This window comes from Chlorocebus sabaeus, chromosome 22 (assembly GCF_047675955.1).
Source record: "Chlorocebus sabaeus isolate Y175 chromosome 22, mChlSab1.0.hap1, whole genome shotgun sequence".
NCBI lineage: Eukaryota > Metazoa > Chordata > Mammalia > Primates > Cercopithecidae > Chlorocebus > Chlorocebus sabaeus.
Window position 1 is genome coordinate 64,236,014 of NC_132925.1, and position 24,944 is coordinate 64,260,957.

Sequence of the window (24,944 nt, forward strand, 5' to 3'; positions counted from 1 at the left end):
CCTGTGCCTGTTTTGTAACACTGCGGTATCCTCAAAGCCTAGAAGGGAGCCTATATGTCATAGGCACTCAATACATATTGTTAAATCTCCTGTTGAATGAATTACAGTGAGTGATAATTTGAAACAAAAATAAATTTGTGGTTATCAACATTATGAAACTCAAAGATTAGTATATGGCTGCCTTAAAAAATGTTTGCTTCATTATGATTGTTTCAAAACATGCAATCCTTACTCTTTAAGGCTATGTTAAAAGTAAGTACACTCTTAATGTGGCATTAGGCATTTTGGGGGACCTCTCACAGACCAACTGTACAAGCTGACCTCCAATTCCATAATTATACTCTGATATTTGCTATGTACATTTTTCTCAAGGAACTGGTTAAAAACGGAGAGTGTTAATAAAATTAATTGTTATCCCAGGCACAAAACTTGAAGAGACTATTAAATTAAATTAATTTTAACTGAATTATTTGACATCCTACTTTTAATTCTAAATATAAAGCGAGAAATGCATTTAATAATAATAGAATTTAATAAGCACTTCTCTATCAGGACTCTGCTATGTAATGCATATTCATTGTGGCATTTTATAATTATAACAACTTTATGAATATTAATACTCACACCTTACACAGAACGTAATTTAAGGTTAAAATGAAATCAAACCATAAGACCAAGGTTTCCTAACTGGTAAGGTGCTAAATCAGGATTTAAACCCAAATCTGCCTGAGATTAAAGCTCATACTTTCCTTTTTTTTTTTTTTTTTTTTTTTTTTTGAGACGGAGTCTAGCTCTGTCGCCCAGGCTGGAGTTTAGTGGTGATCTCAGCTCACTGCAAGCTCCGCCTCCCGGTTTCACTCCATTCTCCCGCCTCAGCCTCCTGAGTAGCTGGCACTACAGGAGCCCGCTGCCATGCCCGGCTAATTTTGTTTTTGTATTTTTAGTAGAGACGGGATTTTACCGTGTTCGCCAGGATGGTCTCGATCTCCTGACATCGTGATCCACCCATCTCGGCCTCCCAAAGTGCTGGGATTATAGGAGTGAGCCACCGTGCCCGGCCAAAGCTCATGCTTTCAATCACTATACTATATAGACTCTCACTTAACTCCATTCCCAACATGCTTTTGTATATGTAAAAAAATGTGTCCTTAATCCTTCATTGATATGATTTGTATACAGTCTTTGCATATAAAATAGACACTACAGCATATTGAAAGTTTATAAACCTGTCCATCTCTCTGGCCACTAGCAGTTTTGAGTTCCATTTTGAGTCAAGCACTGTGTCGGGCAATAGGAATGCAAAGTTCTATTTAGATTTGAGGCTTCATGCTCCTTACAGCTAGCTGTGTTGCTTAACCTTAATATAGGTTTACTTTTTGAAGTATAAACACAATCATCATCATCTTCAGTGACTTCATGAGGGCATCCTGAAAAGTATACATAACATTTGAAAATGTAGAAGACATGAGAGATAAGTAGATATTATGAGAGAGTATTTGTGTGCTTTAAAAATACAGTCTGTCGGGGTGGCACATTGATTTACTTAGGGCACGGAGAGACAAATACTACAAAATAAGAAAAGGATGTAAGACAAAAGAGAAGGAAAAAAAAGGGGATGAAAAAAGAAGGAAGGAAGGATGTATATGGGAAAAGAGAAAAAAAGAAATGTCAAGACATCAGTGGATACAACAGCAGAATATGTATGGGGTAAAAAGGCATCAGTGAAAACACATGATGAAACAACTATGCTCTCCCTTATCTAGGTGGAAGGCAGAAGCGGGCTGGGATACTGACATGACACAAGAAACAAAAATGCTTCCTACTATTACTGAAGGACCTTTCTGTTCTTTGTATTTTCTTGAGGATTCTCTGAGCAATATTAAAATCAAAATATCGGTGAAACCCAAGAAACTATCAACAGCTCCCAGGACCGTGCCCTGAAGTGAGAAGGAATAATACAAAGCTGTTTATGACTCAAAAAGAGGATCAAAAATCTTCCTCATTCTGTCATGACTCAATCATTATAAAGTTATGAGTTCGTGAAATCTTTAGCTCAAAAATTTGATTACTGGTAACATTACCTTGAGTTGGCTTTTGAAATAAAATATAGTTACAGAAATGTGGTGTAGTATGGTTAATAGGTCATTTTTAAATATTGACAGCCATCTGTCACTAAGGACACCTGACTCCCTCTTAAAATACGATGAAGCTGCACACATATCATTGGCATACCCTGTAATTCTTGCAATAATCTTTTAGATGAAACCTAATAGAGGAATTTTGAAAAACGTTTCAAAGAAATTTATCAGGCACTCCAACATAAACTGTATTATTCCATTTGGGCAAATGAAGACAGACTGAACCCACGTGACAATTCATGCAAAGTAACAGTGAAATAAAAATACTTCTAATATCCAAATTGGCTGTGACTGCAGTTTTTCCTATAGCATTTTCTACCCAACATGAGTATGACCCAGCGTCTTCTTCGGTGGTTCTGTTGATCTGCAATGTGCCATTGTCATAGACATGATACCGCCTGCCCTCCAGGGGTTTCGCTTCTTCCACCTTCTGCCTATGGACAGAGAAAGCATACATCCATTTGAGGTGAGGCAAAATTGCATACTCTTTTTAATACTAGTCAGTGACGTCATTCAGCCTAATCACCTTTCAGCAGCTTAGCAAACCTTATGAAATGTTCCACTGGGTTTCATATTTTTCTCAAAATGGACCATGAATGTATATCTTATCTACCCAAAGAGACTGCGGCTAGAGAAAACCTAAGTCCATGCTCCGTGCTTCTGCTGTATTTGTCATAGCTACCAGCACCCGTTTACACGTGTGCTCAGAGCTTAATAAATATTTTCTGGCTTATTGATGGTGAACTCTTTAGTTAATGATCACTCCAGGGTACCAAATGGGAAAGCTAGTAATTGAAAGAGATAATGAATCTGCCAAACCTCCTGCTGTCCTGGGAGAACATTGGTCATTCAGAAATATTATAAGCCAGGGAGTCTCTAGCCAAATAGACTGTGGACATGGATTACATTTACCCTATCAACCCCAGAGCCATTTCCTCCCACATTCATCCATTTCCAAGCATTTGCTGCCACAGCTTGATTTATCCTATACATTTCACAGTAAGTGACTGCTTGATTTTAAAACAAACAAACAAACAAACAAACAAACAAAGGATAAACTGTGGATGCAGTCCATGCAGGATCCTACCAGACAGGGACTAGGCTGAGGTAAGCGAGAGGCTTGCCTCAGATGCAAAATTTAACAGGGTGCCAAACATCTCAGTAAGCAAGGTGATTAATATTTCAATGGAGTGTTTTGAAAAATCAAAATAATTCAGAAAACCCATGATGAACAAGATATATATCAGGATTTAAAATAAAGGCAATATCTGACCCTATAAATGTATGACCTGGTGTGACTCATCTCACCCTGCCCTACAGACCAATGACAAAATTATTCAAGAACTATTTAACCACACTTTTTCAGTGAAGTAACTAATAAGGTAGGACCATATTGATAATGTCTTTGGACTTGTGATATCAATTAATCTATTGAAATTAAAATCAAAATGAATGCTGGAAAAGTCTGAAGCACATGTATTTGGAATTAAATGCGAGCTAAGATAATTATTTAGATAATCCCAAAACAACAACAATAGAGTAAAATATGACCTTGTGGTACCCCATAATGAAAAACCAATTCTACCTTTAAAATTGTCTCTAGAATCTCTTCAATTTTCTGCTTTTCTTTATGAACACAAGTGGCTCTCTGTATGTCTCTATGTGAGAAAATCCTAGAAATCTAGCCAATGTTTTCAGAAGAGGTAATTTCCTGAAAGGTAAGTTTGTTACCTTATGTCTCAGAGGCACTGGGTACATGTAACAATATAGACCCAATGCAGCCTGTCAAATGATGGATGAAGAAACAAGGTCAAATCTACAATTGACATTCTCTTAAGAAAACTGTGCGCCGTGGGCTTACCAGGACACGACTGCCTCAGGTGAAGCAAAGAACTCGCAATGTAAGAAAGCACTGTACCCAACCACTGTAGCATAATTTTCTCCATCTTTGGTTTGTATCAATGGACGGACATCTATTTGAAAATAACATAAATACAGTTTTAAATTTTGGTGGAAGAAAGATGTGCAAACTAAATTTTTCTACGTCCTAGCCATATTAATAAGAATAGAGAACAGCGGAATATTATGGTTGGTGTCTGTCTTGAATTATAAAAGTATCCCAATTCAATACATTTTTGAAAGTATAATTTCAGTGTGAAGTCTAAAACTCAAATGTATGGTGAAAAGTGCTTTGATTTTTTTCCCCCATATATTATGTGTCAAGAGTTAACTGGTACTTCTGAACATGACCTCGATCATTTTCCTTAAGAAAATAGCAAGTTAAGTCAGCTCCCAGGCACACTCACCCACAACATCAACATTGGCACTGGCAAGGATAGTTCCATGGACATTGGAGGCTTCACACTGGTACACAGCAGTATGATTCGGTTGAAGGTTGGTAAAACTGATTTCCCTGGGAAAGACAACATCACCAGCAAATGGATGATCTGAAAGAGATGAAAGAATGTCAGTTTGACAAACAACAGGACATAAAATATTTATACACCATTTATTAAATGTGTCACACAGTATTTATATTTTAAAACCAGTTTAGGGTGACTAATAGTTCATTGAAGCCAATTCTTTAGGCTTTCTGAACATCGACTATGAACTTTTCTTTCAAGATCCATTTGAGTTTTCAATCCTTTTTCAAGTTAATATTTAGTAACAGAACATCTGCTTATCTAGAGCTCCCAGACTTTCCATACCCATATGCATAGTACTATTCTGGATTATCCATTAGGCATTCAAGACCTATGATGAAGTGACACTCCGTTACTCTTCTGAATTTAGATACTGTTGCTGCCTGGCACCAGTCACAGGGTCAACACATCTTGATCTCCCAAGTTACCAGTACTGGCTGCTATTTTCCCCCTTGACACTTTTGTTCCTATTTCAGTTCTCTGCCTCTCTATGGTTTTCTGATCTGCGCCATTCATTTCATTTGTCTAGATTTACTACTTAACCACTTCATGTACATTGCTTGTATATTTCATTTTCCCAGTAAGACTAAACCCTTCTTGACACAAAGGGCCTGGTTTTCTACTTTCAAGCAATAAAACCTTCCCCACTCCTGATCCAAGCATAATTCTGGAAATATCTCTTGAAAATGAGAATACCTAACATGAGACTGGGCACAGTGGCTCATACCTGTAATCCAGCAATTTGGGAGGCTGAGGCAGGTGGATCACTTAAGGTCAGGAGTTCAAAACCAGCCTGGCCAACATGGCAAAACCCTGTCTCCGCTAAAAATACAAAAATCTGCCAGGTGTGGTGGTGCGCTCCTGTAATCCTATCTACTCCAGAGGCTGAGGCAGGAGAATCACTTGAACCCAGAAGGTGGAGGTTACAGTGAGCTGACATCATGGCGCCACTGTACTCCAGCCGGGGCAACAAGAGTGAGACTGTCTCAAAAAAAAATAATAATAAAATAAAAGAAGAAGAAAAAATAAACAAACCCTAACATTTCTGATGCATTTATTAAGGACCAAAAACTCTATTGGATGTGGCACATGCATGATCTCATTGACACTGCTCAGAACTCAATGGATCAACATTTATATGGCCATTTTAAAGGTGAGGGAACTGGACTTCAGAGAAGTTGAATGACACATCCCACAGCATTTGGCCATTTTTCTGACTCTAAAAGACCTATCCTTGCTATGACACCATTAAAAAAAAAAAAATCCAGTGGGAAGGAAAACATTAGCTGGAAATGTCAAGGGATGGGCACAAATGCAAAAATTTTTAGTTTAAAGGACATTACAACATTAATAATCAATCGAATTCCATTTTTCTAATTGTGTCCCCATTATACAAGATAATGACTATACTAGGTTTTAGGTTCTAGAAAACATGAATATTACATATTAAAATAAAAGACTTATACATCTTTTTCTGCCTGGGAGTCATAAATGAATATTTTTTTTCACTTGACTGTGAGCTCCCTGAGGGCAGGACCTCACTGTGAGGTTGTGCAGTGTGTCCCCAGTGCCCAAAGAGCAGCTACCACAGAAAATTCAGTCAGTAAATACTTGTTGGAATGACTTAAAATGTTAGGTTGGGCAACCTTTATTCCTGAAAGGCCCCTGTAAGTAGGCAAAACAATAGCCCCTGAAAGATGTACACGTTCTAAGTCCCAGAATGTATGACTATGTTACCTTACATGGAAAAATGGGACTTGCAGATATGATTATGATTAAGGACATTGAGGTAGGAAAATTATTTCCTACCCCTGGATGACCCAAGTGGGCTCAATATAATCACAAAGCTCCTGAAAATCAGAAGGCCTTTCTTGACTGTGGCCAGAGTGAAATGTGACCATGGAAGGATGGTCAGAGTGATGCAGTGTAGCTGGCTTTCAAGATGGCAGAAGGGAGCCAGCAAATGTGGGCAGCCTGGGAAAACTGGAAAAGGCAGAGAAAGGAGTGCTCTCCAAGCACTTCCAGGACATGGCCTGCTGACATTTTGATTTTAGCCAAGACTCGTGTTGAACTTTTACAAAAAGGTAAAATAGTATATATGTACTCTTTTAAACCCCTAAATTTATCGTAATTTAATTTGTTATAGCAATGTTAGAAAACTAATACAATCCTGTTGAACAATTTATCACTTATTTCTTGCAAATTAGCAAGATGAGTAGCTCTTCCAAGTTTTTTAAGGCTAAACTCTCTAAGAATGCTGCAAAGCACTGAGTCTGTAATCCCACTCTTTCCTTCCACACCCCACTCAGAGTCCTAAGTCTTTCAGAGTTACCCCCATCCTCCCATGTAGTTCTCCTTATCCCATCTGATCCATGTATGACTCTGAATTAACAATTCATTACAAAGAAAAGAAATTAGGCTATTTAAATGATACTTTATTTAAGTAATTAAACATTGCTTAAATCTGCCTGCTGGCATGGGTATGGAAATTGTTGTGTATTGACAAAGGCTAACAGAAGCTCCCAGGATTCAAGAAAGCCAAGTCTTTATGAAACACACTAGTACTGACATACTTCAGAAATTCTTTCTCAGTTTTGTCTTTGGTCAACCCAGTGAGAAATTATCAACAAAGTGGATGAAACTTCAGCTCTGGAGTTAATCCTTCCTGGGTTCAGATCCTGGTTTTAAATGTACCTGGGTTGCATTCTCCAGTAAGTAAGGTAAACTCTCTAAGCCTCAATTGCCAATGGAGAATAACAGAATCTATTTTTCAAGCTGCTACGAGGTTCAGAAATATCATATGCAAAGCATGTGAAAAGGGTTAGACCGATAATGAATAATAGTAATCATTTTGATTTAATTTTGAAATAACGTGGCAAAAGGATATATAATCCCTAAAACTAAAATACACTCAAAGAGATTTCAAATCCTTTAGCCAACCCACTGTCATCAAATATCCCAACCTATAAAAGTTTATGACCTGTTTGCAGGGCAACAGGGAGAGCCATGACCAAAAGCTGTGAACAGAACACAGAGCTTGGATTCCAGGGACTTGGCTTTAGTTTGAAGTCTACCATTATTCAGCTGTGTGGTCTTGCATAAGTTTATTTTCAGCCTTGACCTCCTCATCTATTAACAAACCTATTGACTCGATTTCAGAATAAATCCAGAAGCTAACCATGACTGCCACCAATCTAGCCCTGAGCCCAGAGCCTCTCAGACGGCCTCCTACCTAGAATCAATCACACAGTCCATTCTCCATTCAGAGGCCAGGAAAATACCTTGTAAAAATGTAAATTAGATTGTGTCACTCTTCTGCTCAAAATCCTCCAAGAGCTGCCTAGTGTATTCTCAAAATCCCAAGGCCCTACTTCGATGTTCATCTTTACCTAAGCTCTGGCCCCTTCCCCTGCTGGTGGATCTGGTGGCCTAGGGCTGCCCCTTGCACTCCCTCAGCTTCAGCCACACTCGCATCTTTTCTCTCTCTCAACACACCTCTCCACCGAGAAAGCACTTTCTCTGCTATTTACATGGCTGATTTCCTCACCTCCTTCCGATCTCTATTCAAAGTAAATTACCACAGGGGTCTTACTATTATTATCTTAAAATAAGATTGTAACTCTGGGTCCTGAACCTCTTTCAGGCTTTACCACACCACAGTACATGCTCATGTATTGTTTGTCTAATGGCAGCAGAGCAAGGATTCCATCCATTTTATTCACTGTTGTATCTCAAGCATGAAGTCCAGTGCAGGGAACATAGGAGGTACCCCATAGCTATTACTGAATGAATGAATCAGTTAAATATGAATAATAGCACCTCCTTTATAAAGTTCTTTTAAGGGTTCTAAGTAATTTGTGAATGTCTTCTGTAAACAACGAAATACCATCCAAATATAACATTTTATGATTTTGTATTCCGGAGAATCTGCGTTCCTTACTTTTGTAACCTGAACATTCATTATGAACAAAAGTTGCTTTCATTTCCCTTTGTCTACCCAAAACCTCATTGTTATTTTTCATTTCTTATTCTATTCCCTAAAGAGATGAAGAGAAAAATCCCAAATCTGAAGATAATAATAATGAGGACTAAGGTATCCTAATTGTCTGTTATGGGAAAACAATACCAACCAACCATACCTTATGGGGTGCTGTTTTTATGGCAGTTCCCGTGCTAAGCATTCTCTGCATGATGTTTCCTTTAATCCACAAAACAACCCTGTGAGTCAGTGTTATTTTTATCCCAATTCACTGATGAAGAAACGGGTTTGAAGAGGGTCAGTGATACTCCCCGTCACGCAGCTAGTAAGTGGTAGAGCCGACATGCAAACACAGGCAGTCTGGCTCCAGAGTTTATAAACCATCACAGTGCTCTACAGATGAATCACTGCCCTAGGTAGCTGGCTACATTTTTTTTTTTTCATTCAATCACAACCAACTGCCACTATCCCCATTCTGCAGTTTAAAAAACATAAGCTTGGGGAGATTCAGAAACCACCTCAAGATGAAACAGCGGGCAAGGTGCACATCCTAGATGGGACCTCAGGTCTGTTATCCACCAAGTGGCTCACCCTTGACCTGTGCAGGCCCCAGAGCAAAAGGACAAATGGAAGCCACTATTGTACCTGCTCTTAATTAAACAATTGGCACATAAAAATATGTTCTGTCCTCCTTCCTAATCAAGGACATCCAAAATAATCTGAGCTCTAGGTTCCAGTGGAAGATTTGGGGACTCCTTGGAGCTCTATGCTGAGCATGGTGAAATAGGAAGAGTTCGCCCTCAGTGCTGGGCCATTCCTGTCTTTCCCTGCCCAACCCATTTGGAGTGGGCTCAAGGTGGACTGGGCATGGGAATTTTCAGATCTTTGTGCTTGAGGTTGGTAGTGAACAGGCAGTAATTTGACCAGGTTCAGGCTTGGGATGCCACAGTTTCCCTGAGGATGCTTTCAAATCATGGAGACAAGCAGGACCAGAGGGTGACCAGAGCAAGTCCCTTAAAAGGGCAGAGCCCAGGACAGGTGTTGCTGCTGTCTGAGCCTAAGGGAAGTCCTGACTTTTAAACTGTGCCCTCAGCCGCTAGGCTCCTGCTCTGTTTCTTCTCAGGGAGAGGAACAATAATTGGCTTTTTTCCTTGGATGCATCCTCTTTCTCATTCAATTTTCTTTTTAAAAATTAAAAATCTTTATTCTTATATATAATTTATAAAAAGGCCCAAAAAGTATAAATATTATTTATGGCTATTCCATGAATATCAAGTCTCAACAACCAAATTGCTTAGAAAGAAGCAATTTCTGATTTGCTCGTTATATCTGTCCTGCTAATCTATTTACCAGCTTCATTTTACACACATGTCTGACCATCATTAATCCCATCAAACCAGGGCCTTCAGCATTGCATTGCAATTGGTTTTTAAACTTACTGTCAATTGGGGAGCCATTGACTCTCCACTTGATTGTGGGTTGAGGTTCTCCTTCAGCCTCACATAACAAGATGCCGTTGCTCCCGGTGCTATACACAGCACTCTGAGGCTTCTTTGTCCAGCGAGGAGGCTCTGGATATAAAGTGAAGAGCTCATGAGAGATGTTATCTCTGCCAAAAAGTCCAAAAATGTTAAGGCCTGTATTTCTACTTTGCACCAGCAGAGGGCAGACACCACAAAAGGTTTCACAGTAGCTCTTTTTGGTAAACTTGTTCTGCAAAGCAAGGTGGGAGCTACTTTTGTGTTGTAGGGTGTGTGTGTGTGCATGCATGTGTGTGTTTGTGTTTAATCTGGACTCAGCGTGTATAATAAATCGAAATACTAAAAATAGTTATATGCAACCACTTTATTTAGCTATACAAGTAGCTACCCAACTAGGAAAAAAATGAGGGAAGAATAAGCAGATGGTGAGTTTATTTAGAGCTGACTACAGGTTATTTTCAAGCTGCAGCATGGCATCTAAAAAGGTGGATACACAAGAATTATATTTTAAGAATTTTAAAAATAAAACTAATTAAAATGCTTAATGTTTATTTTGAATATTTCTTAATTAGTGATCTTATAGCATTTATATATATAATCAATTTGGAAAATAGTATTTCCTAGATTTTTTTTTTTTTTTTGTAAGAGGGGAGAGAGAGAAGCCCAAAAGCAGTGTTTAGTTTTCTGCAGTCAAAGCAATTAAGCAAAAGGTACCTTAAAATTACCTGTATCTTTCTATGCCCTAATGCTCCAGAATTACAATACTACAAAGTATGTCAGAAATAGATGAGACATTTTACTTGACTTCAAACATTATTTCCTTGTTTTATAACTTCATGAATATTGCTATATCAGGGGTAAATAAAAGGTTTAAAGTGTGGATGATTTGGATAATTTAATTTCAGAGAAAATTGCACAAAACCTGCAGGTAGCAAATCTCATCAAATGTAGTTTGGTTATTTCACCCAAAGATATTTTAGATTTCCATTTTTAGTCAAAAAGAAAAGTCTTCAAACATATATGTATGTATACAATGAAAAAATATCAGTAAAATTTTTCTAAGTAAAGGAGGAAAATGAGGATTATGTAAAAAGGAAATACTTGTAAGTTCACTATAAGAAACAAATGTATACAACTAACCCTGGCAAGTTCACGTTCAAGCAAGATAAGTGCATTCCACAGGGTGTTGACTTAATTGTTAAGTTCCAAGTTAAATATCTGTATTCATAAGCTGTACTACCTGTAGATATTTAGTCACTTGGTTTAAAATACACTAGTCCAAATTATAAATTGCAGATCACTTTCTGAGGTGAAGGTTTATTTTTGTCTATTTTGCATTTTTTGGTGATATCCTTACTTTTTTCTGGTATTTTAATACAAGCAATACAAAACTAAATATCTGTAAGTTAGAGAAAAATATTCCATGAACACGAACATTATGGTATATCATATTTATAGTAGAAAATCACAACTACTTTCACGTATGCAAAAATAAAGAAAATCAAGCAATGATGATATTTCTGTAAATCTTCATAAATAATTACTATTATCTTTAGGACATTTACTATTAGGACTATTAGTAATATTAGTATTACTGAAAGAGGTCCCAAATTATCACCTCATCCAATGCTTTCACCTTACAGAGGGCTGAGCTTTGGAGAAGTTGCCTGACTTGGCCAGGGCCACCAGCAAAGGAAGCTCCAGTTCCTGTTCTTGCCATTCCATAGATATATACACAGCAACTATGGATGAGCAGCATTAAGACTCTGAAGTCATGTGATTTTGTTTCTAATTCAGTGTTATCTTATGAATTTGTACCAAAGACAGGAAAGAAGGTTAATTCAATTTATGCTTCCAAGTCCAAGCTCCCCCTATATTTATCAACTGACTCCAGAAGTTCTGAGCATTCACTAGGCTTCATCACTATACTTTACCTTTACCCTTCTGTATAAGCTTTCTTTGTAATTGCTTGAACATTTACTTTGATGTTTTTCATCTGTTTCTCCTATAGAAGTAAGCTGGTCCTGAGTCATGTAATATTGAGAGAGATTTCAAGCTTGTCCTGCTCAGAAACAGCTGCTTCTTGAGCCTTAAAACCAAAAATTCTGAGGAAAAAAAAACCATCCTCATAAAAACCCATTCTTTTAGCTATTATCCTAAGATATATGGTAGTAGGTGAAAATTGCTTATGTTGAAACTTTATGCATTTTCTCATAATTGTAAACACAAAACTAAGATGATAAATATCTCTCGTGTTGCTGGAAACAGAGATGCAAATGTCTGAACATTGGGACTATATATTAAGCAAGCTAAATAAAGATGTTCATCACTAGGAAAAAAGCAAAATAAAACAAACTTGGTACCTATAAAACATACAACACAGTGGTTATTTTTAATAAAACTGTTTCTTCACAGGTTCTTATTAAAATCTATATTCTAATAAACAAAAAATTGTTAGGTTCAACAAAAATTGGATTTAACTGCAACATTTTAGAAATAGATTTGTTATTTGAAAAAAAGGATTTCTCAAGTATATTAATGACTGAGTTGCATTTGATTTTATGACAACCTTTGAAAATGCAAAAACATTTTGGATTATATTATGGCTCTATAATTATATACAAATGCTTTGCTATTTCACTTACTAAAGTTCAAAGGCTTTAAATAATTCAAAAGTTGACAACATAAAAATTATTTGTGGGAGCTTATTTTTAAATAATCTATTGAAATGTGATGTGATTATATTTTGATTTCTGGATATAGACTGTTTTAGATGTCACTCTAATATATCTCTTTTTATTGAATGTGTAATTAATCATATCCTAGATATTCAGAATATATAGTTGTACCTAGTCAAGACATCCCTGCTGCTTTTGCTCATACATATTATAGGATTTGAAGTACAGTCTGATTTCATATTTAGGATGTTGCAACCTAAATTACAAGCTCACAGGATTTGATTATGTTTAGTAATAGGAAAGACATTGCACATACAGAAAGAATCCAACCCAATCCATGATTTTACTTAAGCACAATGGGTGTTTTCAGAATGGAGTAGATTTTCAAAATACATAATAGCATTGCTATTTTCTCACATGGCAAATCTCTGTTATTTAATTTGGGCTTCTAAAAAAGAGACAAAAAAAGAAAAGGAGAGGGTGTAGGAAGGCAGAAAAAATTGAACAACCACAAGTTCATCCATCTAGATGATTAACAGTTTTTATTGCTTCCACACTTTAGGAAAAAAAAAAAAAAAAAAAAAAGACATCTTAAGCTCAATTTGCTTTTCACGTGCATAGGTAAAGAGAAACTCCAAAAACATACAAGTGAAGGTACATTTAATAGTTTCCTACTAAAGAGAGAGGATTAGAAGTTCCTCATAAAATATCATTTACATCTCAATAGTGCTAATAGCTGTTTTGAGTAGTGAGAACAATTTGTTCTAGAAATCTATATTCCTTTGGAATCATATAGTCAACATCTTAAATTGCATAATTAATTTTACATCTTTGATTTTTTTTGTGCAACCCTTGCAATTCTTTTGAAAGGTTTGGTTTTATAGTCAAGAAAACTGTGGCCAGATTGTTAAAATATTCAGCTACCATAGCTATGTTCCAGCCATCTGGAAGGATTTCTAATAGTCAGCAACTTGGAGGAGAATCTAACAATTAGATATGTCTAGTCCGTGGGTGTGTGTGTGCTGGGGAGGGGAGGAAGGGATTACAGAAAAATACCCCTGTTGCATGATGTAGCCAAATTACATAGAAACATCAAATGATGACTAAAAATATACATAAAATAAATCTTTCAAACTCTTCTTCTCTAAATTGCTTTGTGAATAATTTAATGTCAGAGGAATATATCACTGTTTGCCAGATGTTGACATTAATGTATAATATTGGGCTTTCTTCTATCTAAGTTTTGCTTTTGTCAAGTCAAAGAAAATAAAATTCTCAACTTTGGTTTTCTGTTCTTCATACCTTAAATAATAATACACATTATGGAGTAGGCTTGGAAATACAGTGTTATTCCAAACAGGGGTATGACTAAATCAACTATCTTAACATCTACTTGGGAGGGGAATTTGTGTCTGATTCCTTTTTTTTCCCCCCATTAGTTTAAACAACAGGCCATTACTCAGGTATTCCTTGTGTAAACTAAAGCTTTAAGAGGTGAACTTTATTGGAATATTAATGGGTGCCCTAGAGCACTAGTTCACTAAATTGTAGTCTAAAAAGAATAATTCCTTGCAATAGTTAAGCTTACATTGCACTAAATAAGTACAAATGCAGTAATCATTCCATTAATTTGATCAATACAGTCAACTAAATTGTAGATAGAAAGCCTCGATGTGATTGGATCCACAGAAAATAGTCTGTGTCAATCACATTCAGAGGACTAGACAACCTTCACACCAGTCAAACAGGCACAGCCCTAATAACTACATTCCACATTTAAATGATATTTTTGCCTGTTTACTCCTATAAATGTAACTAATGCCAATAAAACCTTGATTGATCAAAATCTCTGAATTTACAGAGAGAAGATGACTTGAATATAATGTTTTTGCACTTTTTGAGAGAATTTATATTATAGCATAGTCTATTCTTTTTTGCCTGTAAGAAACATATTGAATTTATCACCTGAACCCAAGATATGGATTACAAAAATCCAAGAAAGAGCTAACACAACAATTTGCCTGCTTCTTTCATTTATTTGGTGAAGAGCCTCAGGTACAGAGAGTGAAATAAATGGCGAAGGGCACAGCAAGTTTACTGCAGGATTAGGAAGCAAAATCCAAGCTTTCTTCCAGGCCCATTTTAATACTTTATTTCATCATAATCCTTACGGCTGCTTTTATGATTTAATAATATGAAGTGTATATGTGTATTACAATAAAAATAATTTAGGAGACTAGCTTTAATGACTATTTGAATAAATCATGTAAACTGTCTGTGTTTAGCCACTAACATGAGATCTTTTCTTGTCATTTGTCCCTTCTATGTTGTTTTGGGGCATAAATTACAAACATACTTAATTAAAGTGTAATATAATTCAGTGCCCACGCTACAACTAAAAGTTGAAACTGTTGACCTGTTTTAACATGTATGATTTAGAAGCAAGGCCTACTACATGTATAAAGTTACTTTTTTGAAAAGCAGGAAAATAGACAAACATGGGAAAGGTACCTTCTACTATAACGTGAAAATCATGAGTGGCTGTTCCCAAGAAATTGCTGGCTGTGCAGCGATAATTTCCTTTGTCCTGGTAGGAGACATTCTCTATCTTCAAAGTCTTGCCATAATTTTCTTTTGTTTCTCTCCCCTTTGGTAAGTCACCACCAATTTTGTTCCAATCAACCTGTGGAGTTGGCCTGTAAAAAATAATTAAACAAAAAAACTTTGTTTTAAAAGTGGAAAGTAAAATACAAAGAAAACCTGAGGACCCATCCTTTATCAAGTTGCTTTTACATATGTGCTCATATTCCACTGAATCACATCATCCTTACCAGTGGACAGACACACCCACCACCACCAATAGTGAACACTGGTGTTGACGCGAGTCTCTTTTACTGAAAGTTCCTCTAATGGTCTATCTCCTTGGAAACCTTCTCTTTCCTCTATTATGGGGGCTAACTACATGTAAGTGCTGACTAGGTGTGGCTGGATGAAGGATAAATAATTGGAGCTTATTGAAATAATATTACCAAGATATTTTCCAAGTGTGAAAATCTCCCTATGGGTGGTTTGAGGCAGCCAGTGATAACAGCCCTATTCCCTGTTTGTGTAAAACACAATAAAGCAGGACCTAACAGTCAGCAGAGAGAAGTTTCCCCTTTAATCCTATGATGCTGATACTGGAGAATGTGGCTCCTGTGTGAAAGCTAAATGTGTTGATTAGACCCACGAATAGAGTATTCTAGGGCAAGATGGAGTCTGTAGCACAGATGCTCCCTCCTGGATCACGTTCTCGCCCTTGTGGGGAGTAGAGGAAAGGAGGAATGAACCAAATCTTCCCTTGCTTAGTAGTTTCAAAAGATTAGTTCACCCAATCAAAACAAACAGGAAAGTAAAGACAAAACAAAACCAGAGTGATAACTTGTTAAACACCAGCGTGATAACTTTCCCCACGTTAGTAAGGAGGAAAATAGGACTGGGGAGTCAAGGCAGCTACATTAAGAAAAATCCCTTCTCATGAAAACCAGACAAGTGCAGAGGTCATACTCTTTATGACTCATTTGATTTAAGAATTATGTGGAAAGCAAAAAGGGTTGATTCTAACTGAAGGATGATTGTCCTTTTCTCTTCCCCAGTCAGGCTCTGTAAGTGAGTAGAAGAAACAACTTTGCTAATTTTATTGATACTACACTTTTCCTCTCTATATTTCTTCCTATTATTAATAGCTGTAGGTTATTTGGTACATTCTAAAGATGGGCATTATTGTAATCATTTAACAGTAAGGAGTCTGAAGCTTCAATAAATTAATTTCTTAAGGTCACTGGAGCAATAAATGATATACCACAACTTATATTTGTCTACTCTAAACTTGTTCTTTTTTAATCAGTGTGTTTTATTATTTTGTGCTTTTCAATCTACGCCCTTCCTAACTCTATAGTCTTAGAATATATGCTTCCTGTCAAATTGCCCATTAGTTACTATGTAATAATAGAGCAATTCTTAGAAATCGTGTGTGTCAATATTCTCAAATTATTTGTATTGATAGGTTGTGGTTAAAATAATTCAGTTATTTATGCAAAAAAAAAATGGAGGTAGAGATGAAGACTCTTTAATCTACATATATCTACTCTTTTCTCTCTTCCTTCAAGGCTCAAATACTAATGTGCTGTGCAGCCTGGAACAATAATCTTATATTTTACCAAGCTAAGAACACATGGCACACTTGTGTAGGACACGGTAATGATGCCTGGGCAGACAGCTGTGAGAGTATATTGGTTGCTGGCTTTCTGAGCACACCACCTAACAGGATACATAACCCAAGTCTCCTAACTGCTGACTTTTCACTCCATCTGTCAAAATGACAATTTGCCAAGTTATAGGCTGCTCTGGAACTCAGTTCCCCTAAAACAGGAAATTTTTCATGAGTCCATCCTTTAATAGAGCAAGTAACTCACTTTCAGCAAGATCTCCCGGACTCCCCAGTCTTTGGGTCTTTGAAAACTAGTCTAATTTTCTAATACCATTTACTTGAAAGAATAAAGTAAAATAATTATCTAAAGTATTATGTGAAAATGAGATATAATCTAATCTCAGTATAGGTCTATACCATGGCAAAAATTTCCAACTCTGTTCTTGCCAATTTTTTATACCGCCTGCCTTTTTTAAAAAATTTAAAGAACATTTACTAACAGCATTTGAGCAATGCGTTTTGAGGGAAAATATATTGCTTATTACATTTTTGCACACAAAATACACTACTTCATAATCTAAATTTTTTTTTCAGGCCCTTGTCTGGCCAGCTTTTATGTGTATATTTCTCTATTTATAAAGAAGTATCTTGTGAAAGAATTATACCTACTTTAATTTACAAAACAGAAAAAAAATCTATTTGAGCAGTGCACATGAGTCCACCTATGGCAATTTTATAAGTTTTCCCTCAAAACACATTTGTTCAGATACTGTTAGTAAATGTCCCTTAAATTTAAAACAAAAGGAAATAAAAAATATTTTCAAGAATATAGCTGGAAATTTTTGTCAAGATACAGACCTATCTTGAGATAAATTATATGTCATGTTCACCTGACACTTACAGATAATCATTTTACTTTATTCTTTCAAGTAAAATGTATTAGACAATTAAACTAGTTTTCAAAGACCCAAATATAGTGTTTTACACAAAATAATAGTACAATATCTTAAATATAATTATTTTTGTTACTATAGGAGTTTAACAGCTTGAAAACTCCTTAGAAAGTTTTTTAAATGACCCAAAAAAACTTTTAAAAAATGTATCATCTTCTGAGAGAGGACCCAGATCAGATAGGATTACCCAATACAAAACCAGTATGAGTAAGAAGAGACTACTTCAGGTGAAAATCCTTAAGACAGCGCATCAAGAATTTTCATGTCCTCACAACAACATATATTTTCATCCACTCTATTTTTATATATTCCTTCATGACTCTTCATTTTCTAAAACGCACGTGAGAGTATTTCATTATTTTGAAGACATTCTGTGCAGTTGCTAGTCAATCCAAGAGGTCAATGATGGCATTTGTGGGAAATGGGAAAAAAGAATTACTGAAAGGGTCACCCTGCCCAACTCAATGTAGTAATGAACTCTGCAAGAATTTAATTTCTACCACTGTAAACACATACAAATACAACCAGTAGAGCAGGTTGTTGCCATCATGATTCAAACTCAACATGAGACTTTCCTCTTCTAAAATAATACACATACCAAACATTCCAGATGGGGTCTGTGTCATAGTACCTCTAACAAATTTATGTAAAGACACATGGGGAGTTTACGACAGACAAGCAACTTTGATATTTTTGGTGGATGGAAAGAGAAATTTACAAAGCTTAGCGGTTGTAAAACCATTAAAATTTGCTCCATTTCTAACCCAGTTGTTCAGAATGTACTCTAAATGATGAATGAATATGATTTTTTGAATTTCAAATCCTAGTCCACTAACTACAGTCCCCAAGCCCTCAGCTTATGAACAGATCATATTTCAAATGAGTAAACTCAGGTGCTAGGAAGATGGAATGCATTTTTCTAAGGTATTCTCAATGGTAGAGAAGGACCATAAGTTCGGAAGGATAGTGGTAAAAGTAGGAGAGACCTTGCATGATTAAATATTAAATAAGATGGTCCCTGTTTACATGTACTTAACAGTAGTTAATAAATGGAACAATTTTAAGAGGTGACCAAGTGAGGTCCTTTAGGGTTTTCTTGGAGGATTTAAAAAAGTACATTGCAGGCCGGGCATGGTGGCTTATGCCTGTAATCCCAGGACTTTGGGAGGCCAAGTCAGGTGGATCACAAGGTCCGGAGATCGAGACCATCCTGTCTAACACGTTGAAACCCCATCTCTACTAAAAATACAAAATATTGGCTGGGCATGGTGGCACACACCTGTAGTTTCAGCTACTCTGGAGGCTGAGGCAGGAGAATCACTTGAACCTAGGAGGCAGAGGTTGCAATAAGCCGAGATTGTGCCACTGCACCCCAGCCTGGGTGACAGAGTGAGACTCTGTCTCAAAAAAAAAAAAAAAGGATTGCTTTTTCAGGTGTAAAGAAAGTTCACTTAATTAGATATTGATGTAAAACTCTCTTAAATTACATGGTCTGGACCTCCATGTGTGCAAAGGGCAGGAGGGTAAAAATAGATAAATAGGGTTCCTTGAAACCTGAAAAGGAGCAGATTTAGTACGTAACATAGCAAACAGGAGTGGGGCAAGATAGTATAGCACAGAGAGAAAACTCAGCACCAAAAGTGAGGGGCTGACTACCAACAACTTCATGCTTCTTAAACTTAACTAAGGAGAATGTTGTCATCATCCCCGCCATCCACAGTATCATAAATTGACAGAGAGATCTAATTTTATGAACCTCAGCTACTGCCTGAAGTCTGTAGCATGAAGTACAAATTACTGCCTCCAGAGACATAACAACAGGATTTATTTTTATTATTTTATTAATTTTAATTTTATTGAAGATGAGGTCTTGCTCTGTCATCCAAGTTTTAGTGCAATGGCATGATCATAGCTCACTGCAACCTCAAGATTGCTGGGCTCAAGCAATCTTACTGCTTCAGCCTCTTGAGTACCTGGAATAACAGTCCTGAGCAGAATATCTGCAGTGCCTGGCAGAGTTTATTTCTTTTTAAATAAATAATTTTAAAATATCTAGGCAGGCACAGTCTCAATGTGCTTGATGTCTTATTCTTTACAGAACTGGATGGACAAAGTCATGAGTGAGAGTCAGGTTACTCACAAGCCTTCAGCAAAACACTCAAGCAGCAAGGTTTCCCCTTTAAGGATGGTAATTGAAGACTCACTGCCACTCTCAGTGGGAGGCAATAGTAGTTTGGGTTTTCTTTGCTTGATTGAATTTGCTACAAAATAGAAAAGAAAAGTCAGAATTTTTTCAAATTAATATACATAAAATTCTGTGACACCACATCTTTCTTAAAAAAAAAAAATCCGACACACATGAGTGTGTGTGTGTGTGCTCTATGCACATTTAAATAGACTTCCATGTAACATATTTCCATTTAAATAGACTCCTCTTCCCTCTTACCATGAAGCATGGGTTTTCCCTCATGTGTTTTTACTGAGTGTAGCACTGCCGAATTTTGTAAATGTTATTATTTATACCATGTCTTCTAACTCAGAAGGTCAAACAGAAGTCCTTAACAGAAAATCTATGATTTTATATTCTATACTTTAATCATGTCATGTGCAATGACTTTATGTTTATGTTTTTATTTAATTTAAATTGCCTAAGAATTTCATCAGGTTTCTGCTAAAAACAGCTTCCTCACTCCTGCACCCAGAAATTCTCACTGAGGAAGGCTGTGGTAGACACTAGGCATCTATGAATTTATCAAGCTCTTTCAGCAATTCTACCTGTGGTCTCGGTTCCTTAAAGAAAACAACAGTTTTAGGAAATGATTAGCAAGCATCCTCACTAGCTGCATATTGAAATGTCCCATTTCTTGTTTTCTTTAGAATATTTTCAAATACCATGGCAAATTAGGATACTTCCATCTTCAAAGGGACTTAAGCAGTAGACAGTCTTCTATACTTCGCATTTTTTGGAAAATAATTGTTGAACATGTACTATATGCAATGATTTTTCATTGAGTACTGTGAAAATATAGCACTATATATGTTTGAGTTATTAATCTCAAAGGAAATGATGTTGGGGATGAATCAGTCCACCTTAAAACTAACGGTTCTTCAAAAGGAGTTTACACCCTGCTCCACTGAAGTTGCAAGGATATAAGATATCTAAGTTATCACTGGTCCACATGTTATAGAGAATATTTGCTGCAATTATGTAAATGACTCTTCTCATTATAGAGAACTCGCCTGCTATACAACTCAGATTTATTCAGGCATTTTCCATAGAACACAAGTTCTGGTAGACATTCTATGGGGGAAAGAATTAAATAAAAAGATCACATAGTACACATGAGCTTCAAAAATGCTACAAACTGGTTTTTTCTCAGAAAGTCACAATGTACAGTCGCATGTCAAATATTTCAAGAAGGCTTGCAAGGACAAAATCCACTTAACTTTCTTAAACTCGGTGTTTTCTCTACTTCCTTTGACACTTAACCATTTCTTTTCTTTTCTTTCAGCAAAAGTATCAATCTTATATAAGAGACATTTTAGGAGACCTAAAATAATTACTCCATTAAATATCTCTATCTATTCAATGCATTATGTATATTTCATTATATTTATATAGTTATATATGTATAAAAATCACTCCCTTTGCATATATTTAAGAGGGAATGGGGGACAATAGAACCCTCTAAGTTAAGATGTTTTTCTTAATAACAGTATTGCAATAAACTTGAGGATATTAAAGAAAAAATTCAAAATCTGAAGTGACAATGAGCTATAAATAAAAGTCAACACTCCACATGGGTTCAACTTACCCTTGGAACCAATTTCTGTGGATGAACTTGAGTCATTAGCATGCTTTACTGAAATAAAAAAATGGAAGGAAAAAACACAAACATAATGGTGGATGCTGGTATCAATAAAGAATGAAAAGTCATATTTTTGTCTTAGAAAAATTACAAAATGGTGTAGAACCGTGCTTCACTAGAACATTGCCTTTGGGAATATAGTTTTACATGGAAAATAATTATAGTGAGTTTAATCTTGAATTACCACAGATGAACCCAAGTGGAGAAGATTCAAGTCATAGCTCCAATAAAGAGAACTGAGGCTACTAGAAGAACGTTATAGTGAAGCCCTGGCATGGCGTATCTACACATAAAAATGAAAAAAATCACGGACCAAATTAAACAATGAAATGGTAATGCCAACTTTCGACTATACCAGGGCCAATTATTCAGTCAGCAAACTGTTGTGGATTATTTCTTCCCTTTGAATCTTATGGTTCTTCCTCCCTCTAATTACTTTTCCCATTTGGGAACCCAGGCTGGCATCTGCAGAATCAAGTAGGGAAAGGAGCAATTCAAGTAAGTTTGCCAATTTGGTGATAAAAATTTCCTTTTTTTTTTTTTGCCTCTGTTGTTTTCTCCCCAATTTTCAGTCTGCCAGTTTATCCAAGATCACAGCGAATCAATGCTCAAGATTTGCTTAGAAAACCCTGGAATTTCATTGTATATTTCACCCACTGAAAATGACAAGATCCTGCAGACGTCAGATGAAATACATTTGTCCTGTGAATTGAGATTTGATTTCCTGGCTGTGAGAGACAGAGCTACTGTGAATCTGCAGCTGCAGATGTCTATTTCATCTGGATGAAGTCTCTAGAGTTGAACTGAACAATGGCGGGAAATATCAACCCAGATTTAAACGGCTTCAGCCAGAAGGAAATTACAGACACATTTGCATTCAGCATACATGATGAAACAATAAATTATTTGGACTTACAACTGTTAACTGTTAGTTTCATTGGCATTTTCTGTACAATAGTCCTTAATCTTGGAAATGCAGCAAAGCAACAGTAATCATTGCGACTGTCTTTTTCTTCCACGTTTGCGAAGTATAGATCTCCCTTTTGGCTCATGTATACTCTTTCATCTTGTTCAATGTGTTCTAATTCTGAAAAGAGATATCTTGCCATTGAAAAGGGCAATTGTCCCTTATTGTGCTTCATCTTCCTTTTTCATTTTCTTTTATATTATTATTTCATTTGATTTTTCCTGTTTGCCCTTTAATTCCTGTCAAGTCTGGTCTTACTACAGGAACAATGAGCAAAAAGGAAAACAAAACAAAACAAAAACAGCAGGAAAACCCTTGGGAGCATGCTTTTTACCATTAACCAAAGAAGGTCGCTGGTAGACAAACAGTGGTAAACTGTTTACCATCTCGGTCTCTACCTCTGCTCTATGAATCTGAATTGGCTTAACTGAAAACTGGTCAATGCGGACAATGCCCTAATTATTTTCTGAGAATCGCGTTTATTTAAAACATGACTTAAAAATAAATAACAAAAAGCTCTCCAAAAGTTTTATCTGTGATATTAATCTACCTGTTCTGGTTGCAGCCTGGAAGGTTCTAGGGGAACTGATGTCTGGAACAACTGGCTGTACCTAACAGTAGCTTCATTTGCTTTCTTCTCAGTGCTGTACAAACAGCATTTTTCTCTATGGTTCACAGTGAGAAAACATGTAGAGAGCATTGCTAAGGCATATACTAGAAGTGGACTTTACAAAGCTAGAATTTCAGATCGGAGTCAGCAAACCTTTTAGAAAATTAAGCAAAAAAGTTAATACAAATTTACCAGTAGGTGACTGCAATTAGCAGGTAGAGCATTACTAAAATAGAAAGATGAAGCTAGCAACACAAACCCATGCCATCCTCAGCTTTCACATGATCTATATTCCAAAGGTAAGTGCACTGTTTGAAATATAGAAAGTATTGTCTTCATAGACAAACCTTATAATATTAGTAGCATCTCCTCTTCAAATATGAAAAAAAAAAGAGATCTTTATTTTTATTTAGTCTTTGGATTCATTATGTTATTGATATGATGGATAGAATTAAAATATCCCCCTTTTTTGATGGAACAGAGCATTACTTACCAATATTCATCCAATAAATATGTAAAGGTGGGAGGCCTTTGGGAGGATTGCATGGGAGGACAATTGGATCTCCCTCCTCCACTTCAAGAGGGTCAATTTTTTCTTTGGGGAATTTTGGAACACCTGGTGTAAAAAATCATTTCAATGTGTTATTTTAAAATTAACTTTGACTATAGCAACAAATATCTTAATGCATTCTTTTTTTTTTCAAAATTGGGCAATTTTAATAAATTATATGCTACAGATCCTGGTTCTTACGTCTCCCCTGCAGAGATAAATACTATTAAGAAACTGGTGTGCATCTTTACATAACTTTAAAAATACTTTTGCATTTTGAAACCCCAGACAATAATATTTTTGTTATGTGATAACAATAAGGCAATAACATACTTGTGCATATTTCTCTGGGCAGAGATATAAACCCAGAGTCACAGGATTTTCTTGCTTTAGCTTTGATAGACGTTAAGTCTTTTTCTCCAAACACTGATTTCACTTTGAGCAGTTACATACCTCTAACTCTCGCTTTATTGGGAAGGCCTTGAATGTAATTGGCAAATATTCCATTCAGTGCTTTAACCACACTAAATAAAAACTTCTAAGCCCATATGGAGAAAATGGTAAGAATACAATGAAAAGCCAAATTTGACCACTTTAAGTTGCAAAAAGAGCCATCCGCATTGAAATTACTCCCAGTAAATAAAAAGTTAAATGAAATGGAATTGATGTAGGAAATAAGACTTGTAAATATTTCAGCCTATTGTTTCCTCCCCACACTGGAGTCAATTTCTTAAAAGAGCAATGCAGTTATAATAAGAATATAAGGCAGAATTGTGCAGAATTTGAAATCTGACACCAAAGTTTCATATTTTTATGGAAGGATTGATTTTATAAGGATATTGAAAATGTATTCTTCCTGAGCATTACATTGATGTCTTTCAACTTCTATTATAGAATTACACAGTCTCTTGTGGAGGAGAAGGATCTTAGGAAGGTGTTTATAACAGTCCCGACTTGATGGAATTCATCAGAAGGTATTCTATTTGTTTATTTCATTCTTAAATTATGATTCACAGCCAATTTTCATTGTTCTTGGAAATCTAAAGGTTTACCCATTTACCGTAAATTTTCTTATTGAGAAGCTTTGTGCACTTCCTATATATTTGT

General features: G+C 36.1%; 1 protein-coding gene across 5 annotated transcripts in view; it reads right to left on the bottom strand.

Moving 5' to 3' along the window:
* The window catches only part of CHL1 (cell adhesion molecule L1 like), a 209,140-nt gene that overhangs the window by 41,113 nt on the left and 143,083 nt on the right, over nucleotides 1-24,944 (bottom strand). For 4 of the 5 annotated variants that reach the window (XM_007985011.3, XM_038003643.2, XM_007985012.3 and 1 more), the window contains exons 6-14: nucleotides 23,781-23,903; nucleotides 22,627-22,797; nucleotides 21,657-21,704; nucleotides 19,982-20,102; nucleotides 15,211-15,395; nucleotides 9,980-10,111; nucleotides 4,445-4,585; nucleotides 4,000-4,111; nucleotides 2,406-2,572 (exon numbers count right to left, since the gene is read on the bottom strand). In XM_007985011.3, coding sequence (XP_007983202.2) covers nucleotides 2,406-2,572; nucleotides 4,000-4,111; nucleotides 4,445-4,585; nucleotides 9,980-10,111; nucleotides 15,211-15,395; nucleotides 19,982-20,102; nucleotides 21,657-21,704; nucleotides 22,627-22,797; nucleotides 23,781-23,903 — 1,200 coding nt within the window. The remainder of the gene's footprint in view (nucleotides 1-2,405; nucleotides 2,573-3,999; nucleotides 4,112-4,444; nucleotides 4,586-9,979; nucleotides 10,112-15,210; nucleotides 15,396-19,981; nucleotides 20,103-21,656; nucleotides 21,705-22,626; nucleotides 22,798-23,780; nucleotides 23,904-24,944) is intronic. The other variant, XM_007985014.3, reaches the window with a different exon arrangement.